Source organism: Epinephelus fuscoguttatus, linkage group LG17 (assembly GCF_011397635.1).
Source record: "Epinephelus fuscoguttatus linkage group LG17, E.fuscoguttatus.final_Chr_v1".
NCBI lineage: Eukaryota > Metazoa > Chordata > Actinopteri > Perciformes > Serranidae > Epinephelus > Epinephelus fuscoguttatus.
In genome coordinates, this window is record NC_064768.1 from 19,415,537 (window position 1) to 19,431,779 (window position 16,243).

The 16,243-nt window shown below is 39.5% G+C and overlaps 2 protein-coding genes across 3 annotated transcripts; both read left to right on the forward strand.

Moving 5' to 3' along the window:
- The first annotated feature begins 222 nt into the window (after positions 1-222).
- Positions 223-8,978, forward strand: LOC125904507 (heterogeneous nuclear ribonucleoprotein R). Of its 2 annotated transcripts, XM_049601953.1 has the most exons (15): positions 223-404; positions 1,604-1,764; positions 1,884-2,002; positions 2,100-2,207; positions 2,315-2,428; positions 2,587-2,763; positions 2,955-3,090; positions 3,204-3,409; positions 3,813-3,962; positions 4,049-4,170; positions 4,257-4,795; positions 7,000-7,060; positions 8,025-8,085; positions 8,379-8,534; positions 8,828-8,978. In XM_049601953.1, the coding sequence occupies exons 2-12, from the start codon at positions 1,608-1,610 to the stop codon at positions 7,032-7,034; spliced, it is 1,863 nt and encodes a 620-aa protein (XP_049457910.1). In that variant the 5' UTR covers positions 223-404; positions 1,604-1,607; the 3' UTR covers positions 7,035-7,060; positions 8,025-8,085; positions 8,379-8,534; positions 8,828-8,978. The 2 variants fall into 2 exon arrangements, with proteins under 2 accessions (XP_049457910.1, XP_049457909.1); XM_049601952.1 differs by lacking the exons at positions 7,000-7,060; positions 8,025-8,085; positions 8,379-8,534; positions 8,828-8,978 and having other exon boundaries at positions 224-404; positions 4,257-5,669.
- Positions 8,979-9,983: 1,005 nt separating this feature from the next.
- Positions 9,984-15,018, forward strand: dnajc8 (DnaJ (Hsp40) homolog, subfamily C, member 8). The gene is made up of 9 exons (XM_049601694.1): positions 9,984-10,121; positions 11,449-11,550; positions 12,431-12,487; positions 12,619-12,685; positions 12,882-12,976; positions 13,082-13,153; positions 13,607-13,698; positions 13,894-13,969; positions 14,074-15,018. The coding sequence occupies exons 1-9, from the start codon at positions 10,050-10,052 to the stop codon at positions 14,194-14,196; spliced, it is 756 nt and encodes a 251-aa protein (XP_049457651.1). The 5' UTR covers positions 9,984-10,049; the 3' UTR covers positions 14,197-15,018.
- The last annotated feature ends 1,225 nt before the right edge of the window (positions 15,019-16,243 follow it).

Consider the following 16,243-nt stretch of genomic DNA (forward strand, 5'->3'; position numbering starts at 1 on the left):
TGGCACCGCATTACGGTTTGTTGTGCGGGAAGTCGACTCAGCGCTATAAATTCTGACATTTGAATTTTAAAGTATGTCTTCACTTATTTACCAGACACATGACTAATAAAAGGTACCTGTTTTTGTTGGCAAAAACGCCGCGCCCGGGTGAAAATCACCATGACAAGACGAAGTCAAAACAAACACACCCGCCCCAACTGTGCGTTTTTCCCTAACATCTCGCGATGATTGCCGAGCGGTGGCGTTGTTCGGGCGAGCCGACGACGAGACCGAAGCTGTCTGGAAATTTGTCTCGTGGGTTAGACTGAAACGTATTCTTCGTATTAGACATTTTTGTATACGTGCGTGAATTTAATCGTTTCACATTTTAACACACGCCACTGTTAGTGTCCCGAATTAGACCGGTGAGTTTTGCTAACTATCTGTTTGCACCTTGTACGGAGCGTGTGTGTTTGTGTGTGTGTGAAAGCTGTCTCTGCACGGCGAGGCCTTCGTATAAGCTCGTTAGCTAGCCAGCAAGCTAACCAATATTATTGTTAGCTCAAGATAAAAAAATATCGGAGCTCTGTTTTGGTCTGTAAATTGTTAAATACACCTGACTACAGTAATTGCTGCTATGCAGTAACACCTATTGCATGTAAATGTGACAATAAAATGTGTGCACCTCGGTAGCTAGCAAGCTGCATGTGAAGGGGGCGGGACGGTGGTTTCTTGAAGTGACCATGTTGTGTTACCGGGCAGTACTTGTACGTTTTCACGTCAATTTCTATTACAACAAATGCATTTCCTAGTAGATTCTTGTCACAACTTTTAGAATTGGCTTTTATTATTATTCTCAAGTGTGTGTAATGTCCCTAAGTTACACAGGCCATCAACCAAAAGTCAAGATCACAACATCCACCCATTTGAAAACAGTTTGCTTGATGACAGATATATAAACCTTCTCTTTATTGTTTTTTCTTTTGATATTTGAATTTTAGAAACACTAAACACACTAGAATTATCAACAACAGAGAAAAAAAACATACGCTGCATTATATGAATAATTAAAAAAGATGGAAAACAGGAATATTACAGGAAACAGATTAATAGCATAGCACATTAAAGTCAAACTCTGTAAACAGGAATGCAAGTGTTTCCAAAGTCTGCAGAATTTGTCTGAGATATGATCCAGATCATAGGTCAGTTTCTCCAGAGGGACAATAGCTGATATCTGTGATGTCCACATGCCGTCTGTGGGGACCTGCAGGGCAGACCAGCATAGCAATGTGCACTTTGTAGCCAGACAGGAGAATTTAATAACAGAAATTTGGTGTCTGTATCAGAAAGATTTTCTGAAGTGTGATTTAACAGATAAAATGAAGATGACAATTAAAAGTGTTTACCGGTAACCTCCCGGATTGCAGAATGAACCTCTCTCAAGAATGTATGGGTCACATAACCGGAACAAATGGATATATGTACCTTAATGTGTTGTTCATTTGTAACAGAGTTGAGCTGTTTGGGAACATTTTCTGGAGGTTAATAGATATAAAATAAGTCTGATGGGAAAAAAAAGAAATTTTGTTAATTATTTTTTTTGTTGCCATATATTGTTTTTCAGGACAATGGCTGCCGCTGAGGTGAACGGCAGCTCTGCCACGCCTAAGGAGGAAGAGGAGCCCATGGATGTGACAACAACACACACAGAGAACTACCAGACGCTCATTGATGCTGGGCTGCCCCAGAAAGTGGCTGAAAGTCTAGATAACATCTTCCAGACAGGTGGGTAATAGATGTTTTGACACAAAGAGCTATGAGATCTCATATTGACAAGCTGTGCAGTAGTAGTATTGTTATCTACTGTAACTGAGCCTGACAGTGAACATGTTTTGAAATTGTAGGCTTAGTGGCGTATGTTGACCTAGATGAAAGGGCCATTGATGCACTGCGTGAGTTCAACGAGGAGGGAGCGCTTACTGTGCTGCAGCAATTCAAAGAGAGCGACCTGTCCCACGTACAGGTAACCACATAACTGGTTTATAGCCCTTCTTGTCTTAAACAGGAGTTTGATGTTAATGTTGGTCATAAATAACAACATCTCTCTGTTTTTATTGTAGAATAAAAGTGCTTTCCTTTGTGGAGTCATGAAGACTTACAGACAGAGAGAAAAACAAGGAAGTAAAGTACAAGAGTCCACCAAGGGCCCAGATGAGGCAAAAATAAAGGTAAACAAAGTCGTGTGGTTGAGGTTTGTTTTAACGCAGGTCATTATTAATGTCATGTAAACATTCCTCTGCAGCTCAGTTAATGTTTTGCTTTGTGTGTTTCCCAGGCTCTGTTGGAGCGGACAGGATACACCCTGGATGTCACCACAGGGCAAAGAAAGTATGGCGGTCCCCCACCTGAGGATGTGTTCAAAGGAACACAACCAGGGATTGGAACTGAGGTAGATAAGTAATATATACAGCAGCTCATCATGGATTTTCAAGTCCCTAATTTTAAATGTATTAGGTCTGTGCTGCAGTGTCATTCATAATTCTGCACAACATGCTGTATATTGCAATTTACAAATCCATGCACCTATCCACCTGTTTTCTTCATCAGGTGTTTGTCGGAAAAATCCCAAGGGATTTGTATGAGGATGAGCTGGTGCCGCTCTTTGAGTCGGCTGGTGCAATCTGGGACCTCAGGCTAATGATGGACCCTCTCTCTGGTCAGAATAGAGGTTACGCTTTCATCACATACTGCAATAAAGATGATGCACAAAAGGCTGTAAAGCTTGTAAGTAGAATGGCAATGCATTGAAAGAAATATATTAAACAGTTTAATGGTTATTAGTTTTAAAGGAATATTCAAGATATTTTGGAAATGGTCTTGATTTGATTCCTAGAGTTTTACTTTACTTTCACATTGCTTAATTTTTTAAATTGCTGTTCATATACAATGAATTTCACACAGTTTTTTGTTTTTAGTGTGATAACCATGAAATCCGCCCTGGCAAGTACTTGGGAGTGTGTATATCTGTTGCAAACAATCGCCTGTTTGTCGGATCAATTCCAAAGAACAAGACGAGGGAAAGTATATTGGAAGACTTTGGCAAAGTCACAGGTCAGTCTCAAAAGCACATTTGTGGATCTGTGTCAGACACTCATTAAAACAAATCCTTATTAAGAATAGAAAAATAGATAGAAAGTCAGAGATGTTCCTGTTCAATCTTACAGAGGGTCTCCAAGAGGTGATACTGTACCACCAGCCAGATGACAAGAAGAAGAACCGTGGCTTCTGTTTCCTGGAGTATGAGGATCACAAGTCCGCAGCACAGGCTCGCCGCCGCCTGATGAGCGGCAAGGTCAAGGTGTGGGGAAACCCAGTCACTGTAGAGTGGGCTGACCCTGTTGCTGAGCCAGACCCGGAGGTCATGGCCAAGGTTAGTTCCATGTCTTTCTGTCTTTAAAGTTATAGTATGTAGGATTGTCAGTTACTGTTTGTTAAAACACTTGCTAGCGAAAGTAAAAGCCAACCCCAGATCCACTCTCTTTGGCATTTCGTTTTGCTATGTTTGCATTTTTTCTGCACTGTCTCGTGGATGCCTGCTGCTCATGCTCTGGCACCTGGACGCTGTGGGGGGCACCTGTGGGGGTACATCTTCACATAGAAAATAAAACACAGGCAGATTCTCTACAGAAAAATACACCGCCACACAAGTCATAAGTGATAATTGAGAGGGAGTCTATACATTGTTAATTAGGAAAAGTCTGCATAGAATGTCCTTGAAAGACAACCATTCACTTTTCTCAGGGTAACAAACATCCTGTTTTTTGTTGTCACAGGTTAAGGTGCTCTTTGTAAGGAAGCTGGCCACAGCAGTCACTGAAGAGCTCCTTGAAAAGACCTTCTCTCAGTTTGGAAAGCTGGAGCGAGTGAAGAAATTGAAAGACTACGCGTTTGTGCATTTTGAAGAAAGAGATGCTGCTGTAAAGGTGGGTTATTTATCACTTGGACAAGATGTTTCGTATGTCTGCTGATTGTGTGTATGTTACAGTAATAGATTGTTTTGTTCGGTTAGGCAATGGATGAGATGAACGGGAAGGAGCTAGGAGGAGAGGAAATTGAGATCGTCCTGGCAAAGCCCCCAGACAAGAAGAGGAAAGAGCGCCAAGCAGCTCGGCAGACCACCAGGAATGCAGGGTGAGGGACAGAGACATGTGACTCGTCAACTGCCCAACTCTCTTATAAGGAATTCATTAAATGTAACACTATCTTCCCCTCTGCAGGTATGATGACTACTACTATTACCCTCCTCCTCGCATGCCGCCGCCAGGCCGAGGCAGGGGTCGTGGTGGCCGAGGGGGCTATGCCTATCCACCAGATTACTATGGATATGATGACTACTATGATGACTACTATGGCTACGACTATCATGACTACCGTGGTGGCTATGAAGACCCTTACTACGGCTACGAAGATGTGTACAGCATGAGGGGCCGTGGTACTCGTCCCAGCAGGGGGGGGCCTCCTCCGCCTAGAGCTCGTGGAGCACCCCCAGCACGGGGCCGGGGGGGCTACGCCCAAAGAGGGCCGCCCCTTGGTGGTCCAAGGGGTGGCCGAGGAGGGCGTGGAGCCCCTTTCCAGCCGCAGAGGGGCCGCGGTCCTCGCGGGGCCAGGGGCAACCGTGGTGGCAACGTTGGCGGAAAGAGGAAGGCAGACGTGTTTAACCAGCCTGACTCCAAGCGCCGCCAGACCAACAACCAACAGAACTGGGGATCCCAGCCCATCGCCCAGCAGCCCCTGCAGCAAGGGGCCGACTATTCCGGTAACTATGGTTACAGTAATGACACCATGGAGTTTTCACAGGATTCTTATGGGCAGCAGTGGAAGTAGATGCACCCAAAGGTATTTGGCAACAAAAAAAGAGAAAAACAACAATAAAAAGAGAAAAAAGGAGATTGGCCACAATTTTTTGATTGACTTTTTATTCTTCACCCCTCATGAAAAAAAAAATCTGTATATATCTCAGAAAAAAATGGACAGACCCCAGAATTGGCTCGAGATGATTGGCTGGAAAGCCTTTTGGCTGAAGAAGTGAACGTAACCGTTGTGGTGAATCATTTCTTACTCCTACGGTTACATTGGGACGTGTCTTTAAAAAAAACACACAAAACACTTTTATTGTTACGTTTTGTTCCTGATTCTTTTTAAGCCAACAATGAACATTTACAAAAAAGAAAAAAAAAAAGTGGACGTTCATTCTCAAAAGTCTGAGAGGACATTAAATAATGACATTGCCTTGCAGGAAGTTTTTGTCCATGCCCCTTTCCTCCTTCCCCTTCTTGTACTCCCTTTATTTGTGGTTTCTCATAGTTGCTTAGGGACTTGCTTGTAAATAAATGCATATGGTTAGAGCTTCATACTTCATTTTTTGCAATGGTGGAGAAAAGAATCCACAGGAAGGAAGAAATCAAAGTTTTGTAATGTCAAAGTGTATGCCTAGCATTTCTAGAGGTAGACAAATTGTGTTTTTTTTAAACTGATACCATAACTTCCTATGTTTTCTTTGAACTTGCCCAGTAGAATTTGGTTTGGCTTACCTTAAGAGCCATAGCAGTTTGTTCTGATGTTCTTTGTATTTATAACTTTTACGTTTGTTCCGTTTCAATAAAACTCAGCTGAGCATCAGTCAATTGTCAGATACTCAAATTCAGTGTTGTCATTTAGTATTTGATTTGATTTCTACCTCAATTCTCTTATTTGGATGAAGATCTTCAAATTTTTCACCTCAAAGGATAATTTCAAAAGACTGAAATTGTGTAAGAGAGAATTTGAAAGGTGTTTGGATGATAACAGGATTTTAACCCTTTATTTTTCAGTGCATGTTACATCAGACTACAGTCATTCCCTGCACTCAGAATTCATATCGTGAATATGACAGTACCAACAACTACTGAAGTACCAAACTTTAATTTGACTTTTTGCCATTACTCAAGATTGTACTTGTCTTTCAAAAGTTGTGTGCACAGGTAAACAGTGTATGCTTCAGTAAACTTCAGCCAACTCTTTACATAGGTAATTTATTTTTGTGAAAATTGTGGATGCTTAATGAGCTGTAACTAAAACGCAGTAGGTCGGGCCACATCAGATGCAAAGCGAATGCTTCACTACAGTTGCCAGCCATGGATAACTGTCTGTAACCAACTGGCCTCATCGTGTCTGACGTTTGCCACCTCCTTTCAGTTTACTTCACCTGTTTATAGGTGAAAAAAACAAAGCAAATACTTATTTGGATGTCGATTACCTTGGCAACAGTTGAAGCTTTGAAGCATCCTGGTCAGACCTAAAAAAAAAAATTATTAGCACAGTCTTTCACTTTAAACTGTGCCTCATGTTTCTTGTCTCTATTTCTACCTCTTCAGATAGCCAGAGTAACATTTTTGGATACATTTCAAAATATATATTTCTTGTGCAAAAGCATAGAAATGTGATGATTTTGTGAAAATTATGGGATGTAGTATAATAGCGTAGTAGAAAACACATTATTTTCACAGGTTTAGAGTTCCTGTGCTGAGTTTTTCACCTTTCTTAATACAAATGGCTGGCTAACATTTACTAAAGCATATACTGTGTATATCTGTTAATATAAACTTTACAGACGAGGACAATCTTGAATGATGCTAAAATGTCACTTGCACTGGTATGGTCCTGATACTGACACCCTTACAGCAGTAAGCAGTAAGTCAACACATTTGACTTTGAATGGATTTGTACATGTATGCTGAGTTGAATTCATTTCCAAAAATCTGCAAATCATCTCAACCATCTTGTGCTCTCCTATTTGAAGACTCCAAGGATCTGACCATCCAAAGGGTTAAAATTCTTAAAATGTGCCTTCTGCCATAGCAAGAGACCACCTGTCAGAATTTGCATACCATAGAAAAGTGATTATTTAGCATCTGCCTTTTGGTACCATGGTATCATTGTATCTTGTTTCATGTGTCTGTCCTCTTATTCCAACCTGCCTAGGTGGAGAAGCATTGAGAGCGGCACCACTAGAATGAGGAACTCACCTGAACGGTACTCAAGGGTGAGCTAGCCTTGCACAGAGTACTGTCTCCTCTCCTGTAGCTAATTGTAATCACTGGAGAAACATTACCCATAATTATACTTTCTTTTTATTGTTTCCTTACTAATATACTACGAATCAAGCTTTTTTTTTTTTTTTAAATTCAATAGGAGTGTGATTTTTTTCCTAGGTTATGAAGAACACAAGTCACTAAAGCTGACTGAAGAATCATTGGAAATATTAAAATTGTGTTACCAGTATGTTTCTTGGGTTTAGAGAAAACATGAGCGGCGCGGATTTCCTCCACAGACATATTTTCCCCTTATAAGCCAAATGAGAAGTCACGCACAATTTTAAGAGCCAAATGGCTGTTTCTTTAGTCTGGATTAAACAGCCAGAAGGCTGACAGTCAAGGATTTGGTAAGCGCTATAAACCCTGCAAGCACCTGTTGCAAGCCTTGGCTCACTGCACCAAAAGCAGCTCAGCTGTCTGCACGCACTCTGTGAATGGAGGGTGGTGGTGGACATTTCCCCTCCTACACCAGTAGAGGTAGCAGTTTTACACCAGCACCACTATTGGTCCATTGTTCCTTTATCCGACACTATGTTTATTGACCGTTTCCTGAGCCAGAAAGGTGTTAACTAAAACTTAGATATTAACTGTAGGAGCTGTTGTTCAAATTAATCAAAATAGCCGAGAGGATGCTAAATGAAATACTGATCAAATTGGCTGATGTAGGAACAATGGCTGTGCCTCAAAACAGATGTCTGCACCCTATAAGGCCACAAGATGGCAGTAGATGGGTTCCAGTATTTATAGTGCACAGGTAAGACTGAAGCATGGAGCATAGCATTGCAGTACAAGGCTAGTTGCATCAGTTGACACATGTTTTGGTTTGTATTGAAGTGCCATGAAATGCTGGAGTGTCCTTGACAAGTCTCTCATATCAGAACTGTGTCTTTATATGTTGCCTCTTGTCACTAGGCAGTAAAGGAGCTGCCCCCATCCATGTGAATGAGTTCACACAAATGGAAGGGACTGATTGGTAAGGTTGTTCATCATCTGCACTAATGCTCACAAAGTCTCAATATGCTCCTACTTAATTATATTGTAGAATGTGCTTGATGTCCTACTTTCTTTTTATGAACTCTTTGCTTACCAGAGCCAGTAAATTCTGTAAGTTGGTTTTCAGAATATTAACTCTGCATCAAGTCACAAATCTGGCATACACCTTTTTTGGGTCAGTTTTAGATACACTGCATCATATGTCAGTGTGTCGATTTTAAGGAGCTCATTTACTGAGATTTGTTAACATGCATCTGTGTTGCTTTTTTCTAGCTCTCAGTCAGGGGACTGTTCTCCACCAGCTGCTGCCACTCATCACAGGGCTTCACATCCCTCAGCATGAAATAGTCACTGGTCCGTACACTCAAGGTCCAGTACGCATGGGAACGCTAGCTAGCTGCCCTGTTCCCAGCTCAGCAGAAGGCACAGGTGAGAAGTAATTGCAGATTGGTGCAGCTACTCATGTACTGGAGAAAGTTTGAGTTTGCATTGTTTAGGTTTGTAGCCTTGTCCATTTAAAAATTAAGTTTCAATTATAATGAAGCATTTATTTACAATAAAAAACCTTTCATTCCTTAAAGGGTCATTGTAACCGATAACAGTTGTTTAATACACTGATAATGTGAAATCTCATATTCTTGTAACCCTAGTAGTATTTTTATTGCCTGGACCAACATGAGAAATGTCTATTCTAATGGTTCATGTTTTTTTACTCACTGCAGAGGCGTAGGAGGATACAGTTGATGGACATGTCATGATCCAGAGCTCCATCCAGCAGACTGCTGCTTCCTTAGCCAGCTTAAATTATTAGTCATGCAAAGGTGAAGGATGTGTTGCTCTTGTTTGTTCAATACATTTTATTACCCAATCACATGTGTGTTTGTGTATGCATATTTATTTTATTTTTTATATTAACACGGATCTAGTGAAGTTTTGATTACAAACATTGCAGTATGTGCCAACTTTACCTTGGCTCTTATAAATGACAGTCATGGTGAATTGTCTGCAGCATCACTGAGCTCATTATAATAAGTATGTTTCCTTCAGTAAAGGATTAACATGTTTGTTACTGCAAACTTCATCACAGAGGATGGAAATACGGGGTGGACATGTAAACATAATGAATGGACCAGTGTAACCTGATTTTGGTCTACCTGTGCTAATCCTGTTTACTGTGCTTACCCATTCCTGCATAATCGTGGTGGCTACAGGTGTTTCAAGGATGTTGGAGGAAATTTCAAGCCTTAAAATTCAGGTTAAAATTAAGGCCACCGGTGTTAAATTCAGTGTTTGAGCAGCTGAGCATCCTGTGAGCGACACGTCGTGGGATCCAAGGGGTGATCCTAATAAAGGATGCATGCACGGAACTTATAGGAAATGTAGTTCCTGGATATGACATGGGGCTGCTAGCTGCTCCTTGTTATTGTTATGTTATGCCAGCGACACCCAGTGCAAAGCTCTGCTGGTTGGTCTCTAAATGAAAAATGTAAACTCTACGCGAACTTGTCGGGATGACTTCGTTACATCGCAAATCGTTGCGCTCTATAAAATGTAACAATAATATAACAAGTACAGTTTTATAGTGCATGATAAAACATTTATCTTTTTAAATGTTTTAAAAACGTCAAAAAACACGTTTTTAATGATTTTTAAAAAAGAAGCTAACGTTATACTTTTAATATAATTTAACTTTCAATTATATTTTCCGTCTTTGGTACAGATAAGTTTCTATATTCTAGCAGCGATATATTTTCATATTTCTAGTTACCTCTAACATAGCCGTGTCCATTAATTCCAGTTTAAAGCAACAGTTAAATATTATTTTATTTATTTTTTTCGTAAAGATGTGCCGTTGTTGTATGTAGAGCACGCGCTAGAACGGTTTACATTAAATGGACTGCATAGTCACGTGATGCTATACGTCACATGTAAACCAGGGGGAAGATGGCGGCCGCCGGAGGAGAGCCTTCCACCGAAAATGTGTCAGATGAATTATTTCAAAACTTTTACACGGAGGTAGGATTAAACTCATGTGACTGTGTGTATTCTGAAAGTGTCGGTAGCTCTCCGCACATCGGCTGAAGCCGTTTAACCAACGGTTGTGTTTATCACCTACGAGGCCTCGCGGACATGAGCATCGGCTAACGACGAGAAGCTAACATACTGAGATGTTCTGTTAGCAGCTTCGTCTCTCTGGTGTTATCAGGACACCATCAAAGATCGTTTCAGTTTTTAGTTTCCCTTTCTCAACTATCACAAGTCAACGCAGTCTGAATCACAATAGGATAAACAGTATTTACGGTCAGTGCAGGTGCTGATAGTTTTCTATTTAGCAGCTTTAATCATAGTGCAGCGTAACTGCGTTTTAACCAGTCACATCATATCATAGCAGGTCATTCCTGTTAACGTTATGTAGCAGCTTCTCTGTCCTCCTTCAATACTCCCTCATATGTTCTTTATAATGTGTCAAATAACTGTAACAGATGGTTTAAATTATACATTAGAGTCGTTTGTTTACACAAATACAAGAATATGTGTTATTTTTCTGTACTTTTTTGGTACATACGTGCTAATTCATAAACATATACTAAATATATTGCATTGTAGTATTGCAGGGTTGATTATTGGTGCTTTCTTGAAATATTTACACAATGATATTGCTGATAGATAATTATCAGTAATGTGGGTAAAGGACAATAATACAATAGCTAGGTCAGCCTGGTAAGATCAGAAAATTTCATCACATTACTGTAATGCATCCTTTAAAAACAAAGAAAACAACAACATATCCAAAATCTTAAGATGGTAACTATCAATATCTTGCTCAGATAATGTACCATTTTCTTAATTTGTTGTGTGACCCTCAAGTCATTTTCCACCCTTCCTAGTTTCTCACCTTCCAAATAGACTTCAATTCCATTGAGATCGTGTTAGGAGGTGACATCGTTTGAAGGGAACACAAAATAGTAAAGTAGGGTGAGCATATAGGCTATCACGTGTCTTTTTCCTTGTATCTTGATTTTCCACCCTGTTAGGCAGAATTATGATGAAAGTTGGTCCCATCAAAACATATTTTAACCATTTAAATCAGTCTACCAATAAAGATAATTCAGTGCCTGAGACTGGCCCATATGTTTCCCCGATAGTTAAACATGTTAGCCTGGAAATCCAGACTCTTGCTAGGGGTGGGGCATCTGGATTTCCAGGTTATAAACATGTCACTTACATAATGTATAAAAGAAAAGAAAAACACCGCTTTGTATATTAGTTTTCAGACGGACATTGCAGTTTAACTTCTGGTTGTATCATGAAGGTTTTCATGGTCGTAATTTCTTTTTGACAGGTGAAGCAGATTGAAAAGAGAGACTCTGTGTTAACTTCCAAGCAGCAGATTGACAGACTGCTCAGACCTGGCTCGTCCTACTTCAACCTCAATCCCTTTGAGGTAAGCATGCCATCAATTCAGTGCTTTCATTATCCATGTTTGTATGAATTATTTTTAATTAAAAAAATGCCTAAAATATTGTTGAGTGCCAAACATCAGGTGATATTTTGGACCAACTGCGATACTGATATTGCCAGATTCACTATTGGTGCTTTCACAAATTATTACACAGTGTTATTTTTGATAAATAATCATCAGTAACATGGATATAATGACTTAGCAGCTGAAGCACAACTAGGGCTGGATTAACCCACTCAGTAGAGAGGAGACATCATAGAGCATCGTGGTTGTGGAGCCCGAGGGGCCATGGGGGCTGCCCCAGGACGCTGGAGCGTGCTGTCAAGCCCTCCGGAGGTGTTGTGAGCTTAAATTGGTGAAACACCGTTGAAGGGGGGTGCTCACCTGAAGACCCACAGAAAGCACCAAGGGTCCACACCACGGCCTTCTAATGGACTTGTGAAGGTGCAATTGCTAGCCATGTATCTAAGAGGCAGGGAGTCTCCCTGTCCTTGAGTTGATAGCGAGAACTCATCGTATTTACAGACCCCTGGGTAAAGGCGAATAATAGACCAGCTAGAAAAGTCTGGTAAATTCAAATAATCACATCACTTTACTGTTATGCAGCTTTCAAAATCAGGAGAGGACAACACTTACCATACCAAAATCCTAGACAATATCTAGTCTTATATCACAACATCGATATAATATCAATATATTGCCTTGCCTTACATGAAATCCAAATGTGAAATCAAATCCCTGACTTAACCACTAGCATTTTCTTTTACATAATATTGCAACTCTGTATTTCCCCAAAAACAGAATCAGAGAAAAATGGAGACACTATGTAAAATAAACAAAACAATGTTCATATCATTTTCAGGTGCTGCAAATTGATCCGGAGGCAACTGATGATGAATTGAAGAAAAGATTTCGGGCGGTAAGCCAAAAACAAAAAAAACAAATTCAGGTGTCTTCTCTCTGAGAATATGACATACCTGTGGACAGAGTGATACTGCCATCATGTTTTTGCTTTTTAATACCTAATATTTGGTCTTTTTAACTGCGCAGTTGTCCATTTTGGTCCATCCAGACAAAAATCAGGATGATCCAGACAGAGCACAGAAAGCCTTTGAAGGTAAATTCCTTCCATCTCTGATTAGGTGTATGTTGCAAATATACATTGGCTGCTGTTAAACAGATGAACTCGTTAGTGGCTTTCTGTGGTGTTAGCACAGTTAATAGTACATTCAGCTTCTGCCTTTGTGCATGCTGTCAGTAGATGAAAAACAAACACATCAGTTTAATTTCACTTGAACATCTCATTGTTCTAGCTGTGGACAAGGCGTACAAACTCCTGCTGGAACCAGAGCAGAGGAAGAGAGCCTTAGATGTGATCCATGCAGGACAGGAATATGTGGAGCATATCGTGAGTGTTCAACACATTCAATTACCATTCAAACATTCAAGTCATTTTCCCTCAAAGTAACCCAGCTGTTCTGGTGGTTTACTGTCCACTCTTTGCTCCCAACAGGTAAAGGAGAAAAGGAAACAGCTGAAGAAGGATGGAAAGCCGTTATATGTGGAGGAAGATGACCCTGAAGTGGTACGTCAAAGTTAAAGGGACAGTGATGAAAAAGATCTGTTAGTCATTATTATTATTATTGTGTTAACGGACATGTAAGTGGTTATAGCTGTCAAAACATTATAAAAATAAGTCAAATGTTTTTATCAGACATTTTGGTATGCTATGACTTTTTAAGGACATTTTTAAAATGTATAATACGATGGCATTATTTTAATGATAGATTTTTAGTGGTGTTTTTATGAAGAACTATACTATGACATTTTATTACATGCTGTACTGTAACATTTTTATGACATACCCGTGGCTTTTTTTTATGACTTAGTATGAATGTTTAATGACCTTTTTATTACATACTGTTATTTTTTTAGATGACATTTTTGTGACGTTTTATTAACAAAATATTTTCATTTGTCACGTTCATGTCCATTACTAAATATGGGTTAATACAAACCTTACCTTGTGCTTTTCCAGTTTAAGCAAGCTGTGTACAAACAGACCATGAAGCTGTTCGCAGAGCTTGAAATCAAGAGGAAGGAAAGGGAAGCTAAGGACATGCATGAAAGGTACTGCTGCACATTATCTTTACAACTTGTGTTTTATACTGTAAAGTGTAAAAAAAAAAAAAAAAAAAAAAAAGGTAACCTGCCTTCACCTCTTTCAGTGTCTAAATTATGTTGATTCTAATGTAACTGATTTCACTTTTGAAATTTAAAATTCATTCAGAATGCCATTAAATTCTTAATTCCTCAATTTACCAGGAAAAGGGCAAGAGAGGAAGAAATCGAGGCAGCAGAGAAAGCAAAGCGGGAGAGAGAATGGCAGAAAAACTTTGAGGTGTGTTCCTCCATGACCGTGGTTACTTGATGTACTTTTAGATGGACACATGATTTCTTTTGGCATTTCTTAAATAACCATTTTTTTTGTACCACATCTGTCAGGAAACAAGAGATGGGCGTGTGGACAGTTGGAGGACCTTCCAGGCCAAAGGCAAGAAGAGCAAGGAGAAAAAGAACAGGTCCTTCCTCAAGCCCCCGAAAGTCAAGATGGAACAGAGGGAATGATGTTGTAAAGCTGGACTTTGTTAGAATAAACCTACTGTTGTTAAAAAAACAGTTCTGTGTGTTATCACCTCTTCGTCTACAGTCAACTTTGAAGTCGTTGTTCCACAGTCATCGAGATACTTTCCTCATCCCGACCCTGACAAACATAGTTTTGTACTTGGTTTTTCTAATGTACATATTTGTGATCTGGACCCAGAGATCATACTCTCCTCATGTAAGAAAGAGAAATGCTGCATCTTACAGTTCTGTAACTGATGAGAAAAATGTGGTTTGTCATTGTTTTTTTCTTTTTGTTTTTATAACTAAATAAAGCTTGGTCCAAACAAGCCTACATTACAGTGGTCTGAAGAGCAGAGTCTAACATGTGAAGAAACATTAGATAGGTAGCTATAGCTAGATGTGAGGGGTGAGTTCTAAAGGTATGTGGCATTACTGTTATTGGGGATCTGGTTGTATTACAGATACTTTATATGCCAGTACTATGCTGACCACATACACACACACACAACCTTGATATGTGCTCTCAGATCAAAGCAGAACAGGAACAGATTTCTGGACCGTCCACCAATTCACAGAAAAATATTCCACAGTACAAATGCAGGATTTACATTTAATGTCTTAGTTCTGCATGTCTTAAATGTATTCATTAAAATACTGTCATTAAAAACACCTGACCGGTGTTTGCTGCACATAATTTTCTATTTATGTTGAATAAAATTGTTTTACCTGTTAAGTTCCTGCTTTGGATTTCAAATAAGTCCACACAATGAAAGCAGCTCAGGAGTGACAATGCTGGATCAATAAAATTGTAGTTATTCAAGACCAATGTGTCAGATTTGCTCAATTTTATAACAGTCATATTTCACAAAAACAAGTAGACAGAAGCTGTACAAAGAGTAATACAGAGTACAATCTGCACAATCATCAGAGAATTACGAATAAGCAATATTAACTTTTCTAAAAGAAAAAAAAATCTAAAGAAATGAAAACAGTATAACAAATAAGTGCCTTTCTGCCTTTTCTTGGGTTATGAGGTGTGAGCCTCCGTGTCATTTGCAAATCACCTTTCCACCATGAGCCCTTTTGTCCTTCAAGTCTCTCATGCATGAGAATATTTACAGTTTGATTGTCCTTAAATGTGAGGTCTCACATGACTTTGCACTGATCTCCTCCACCACCTGCTGACACAGAGACAGCAGGAGATCCACTGCTGCCTCCCAGCAGTTCATCCAGACTGAGGCCTTGGAAGGCTCCGAAGAAGGAATCGTCTTTCACTGGGGCTGGTTTTCTGGCAGCGGTGGTCTGCTGCATGTGGACAAGAGGGTGAAGACTGTCAGATTTGTGTGGTGTCATAGTATAGTAGGTCATAAAAATGTCATTAAAAACATCTGGTATAGTATGCCATAAAAAAAGTTATAGTATGTTGTAGAAGTCATTAAAAAGTCATAGTATAGTTTGTTGTAAAAAAAAGTCAAAGTATAGTATGTCACATAAAGATATAAAGTCATTAAAGCTATAGTATAGTATGTCGTCAACAAAAGAAGTGTGTTATATATAAAAATTGTGTGTATATATATATATATATATATATATATATATAGTCGCAGTGTAATGTGCTGTAAAACTGTAATGGTACAGTGTCAGTTTTTTTTTTTTTTTTTAAAGTGTAGTATATTATAGTATAATGCATTAAATGAGATGAAAAAATCCTAGTAGGCCATAAAATTTCATTAATCATTCACAGCAGAGTATGTCATGAAAAAGTTATTTTAAGAAGTCATAATTTTTTTCCCATGAAAACTTCATGAAAAAAGTGTATGAATTCTTGAGTTATGGCAAAAAAACATGTTTTGTGCAGTCAGAGTGACCTTGACCTTTGACCACTAAATTCTAATCAGTTCACTGTTGGGTCCAAATGGACGTTTGGGCCAAATGTGAAGAATGTTTCTTTTGATTCTGTTGTTCCCTTACCCTCGGGAGGCAGTGGTGGCTTCTGAAGTGAGTCCTTCTCACTGTCCTCTCTGCGTTCTTCTTGGCCAGTATGGCT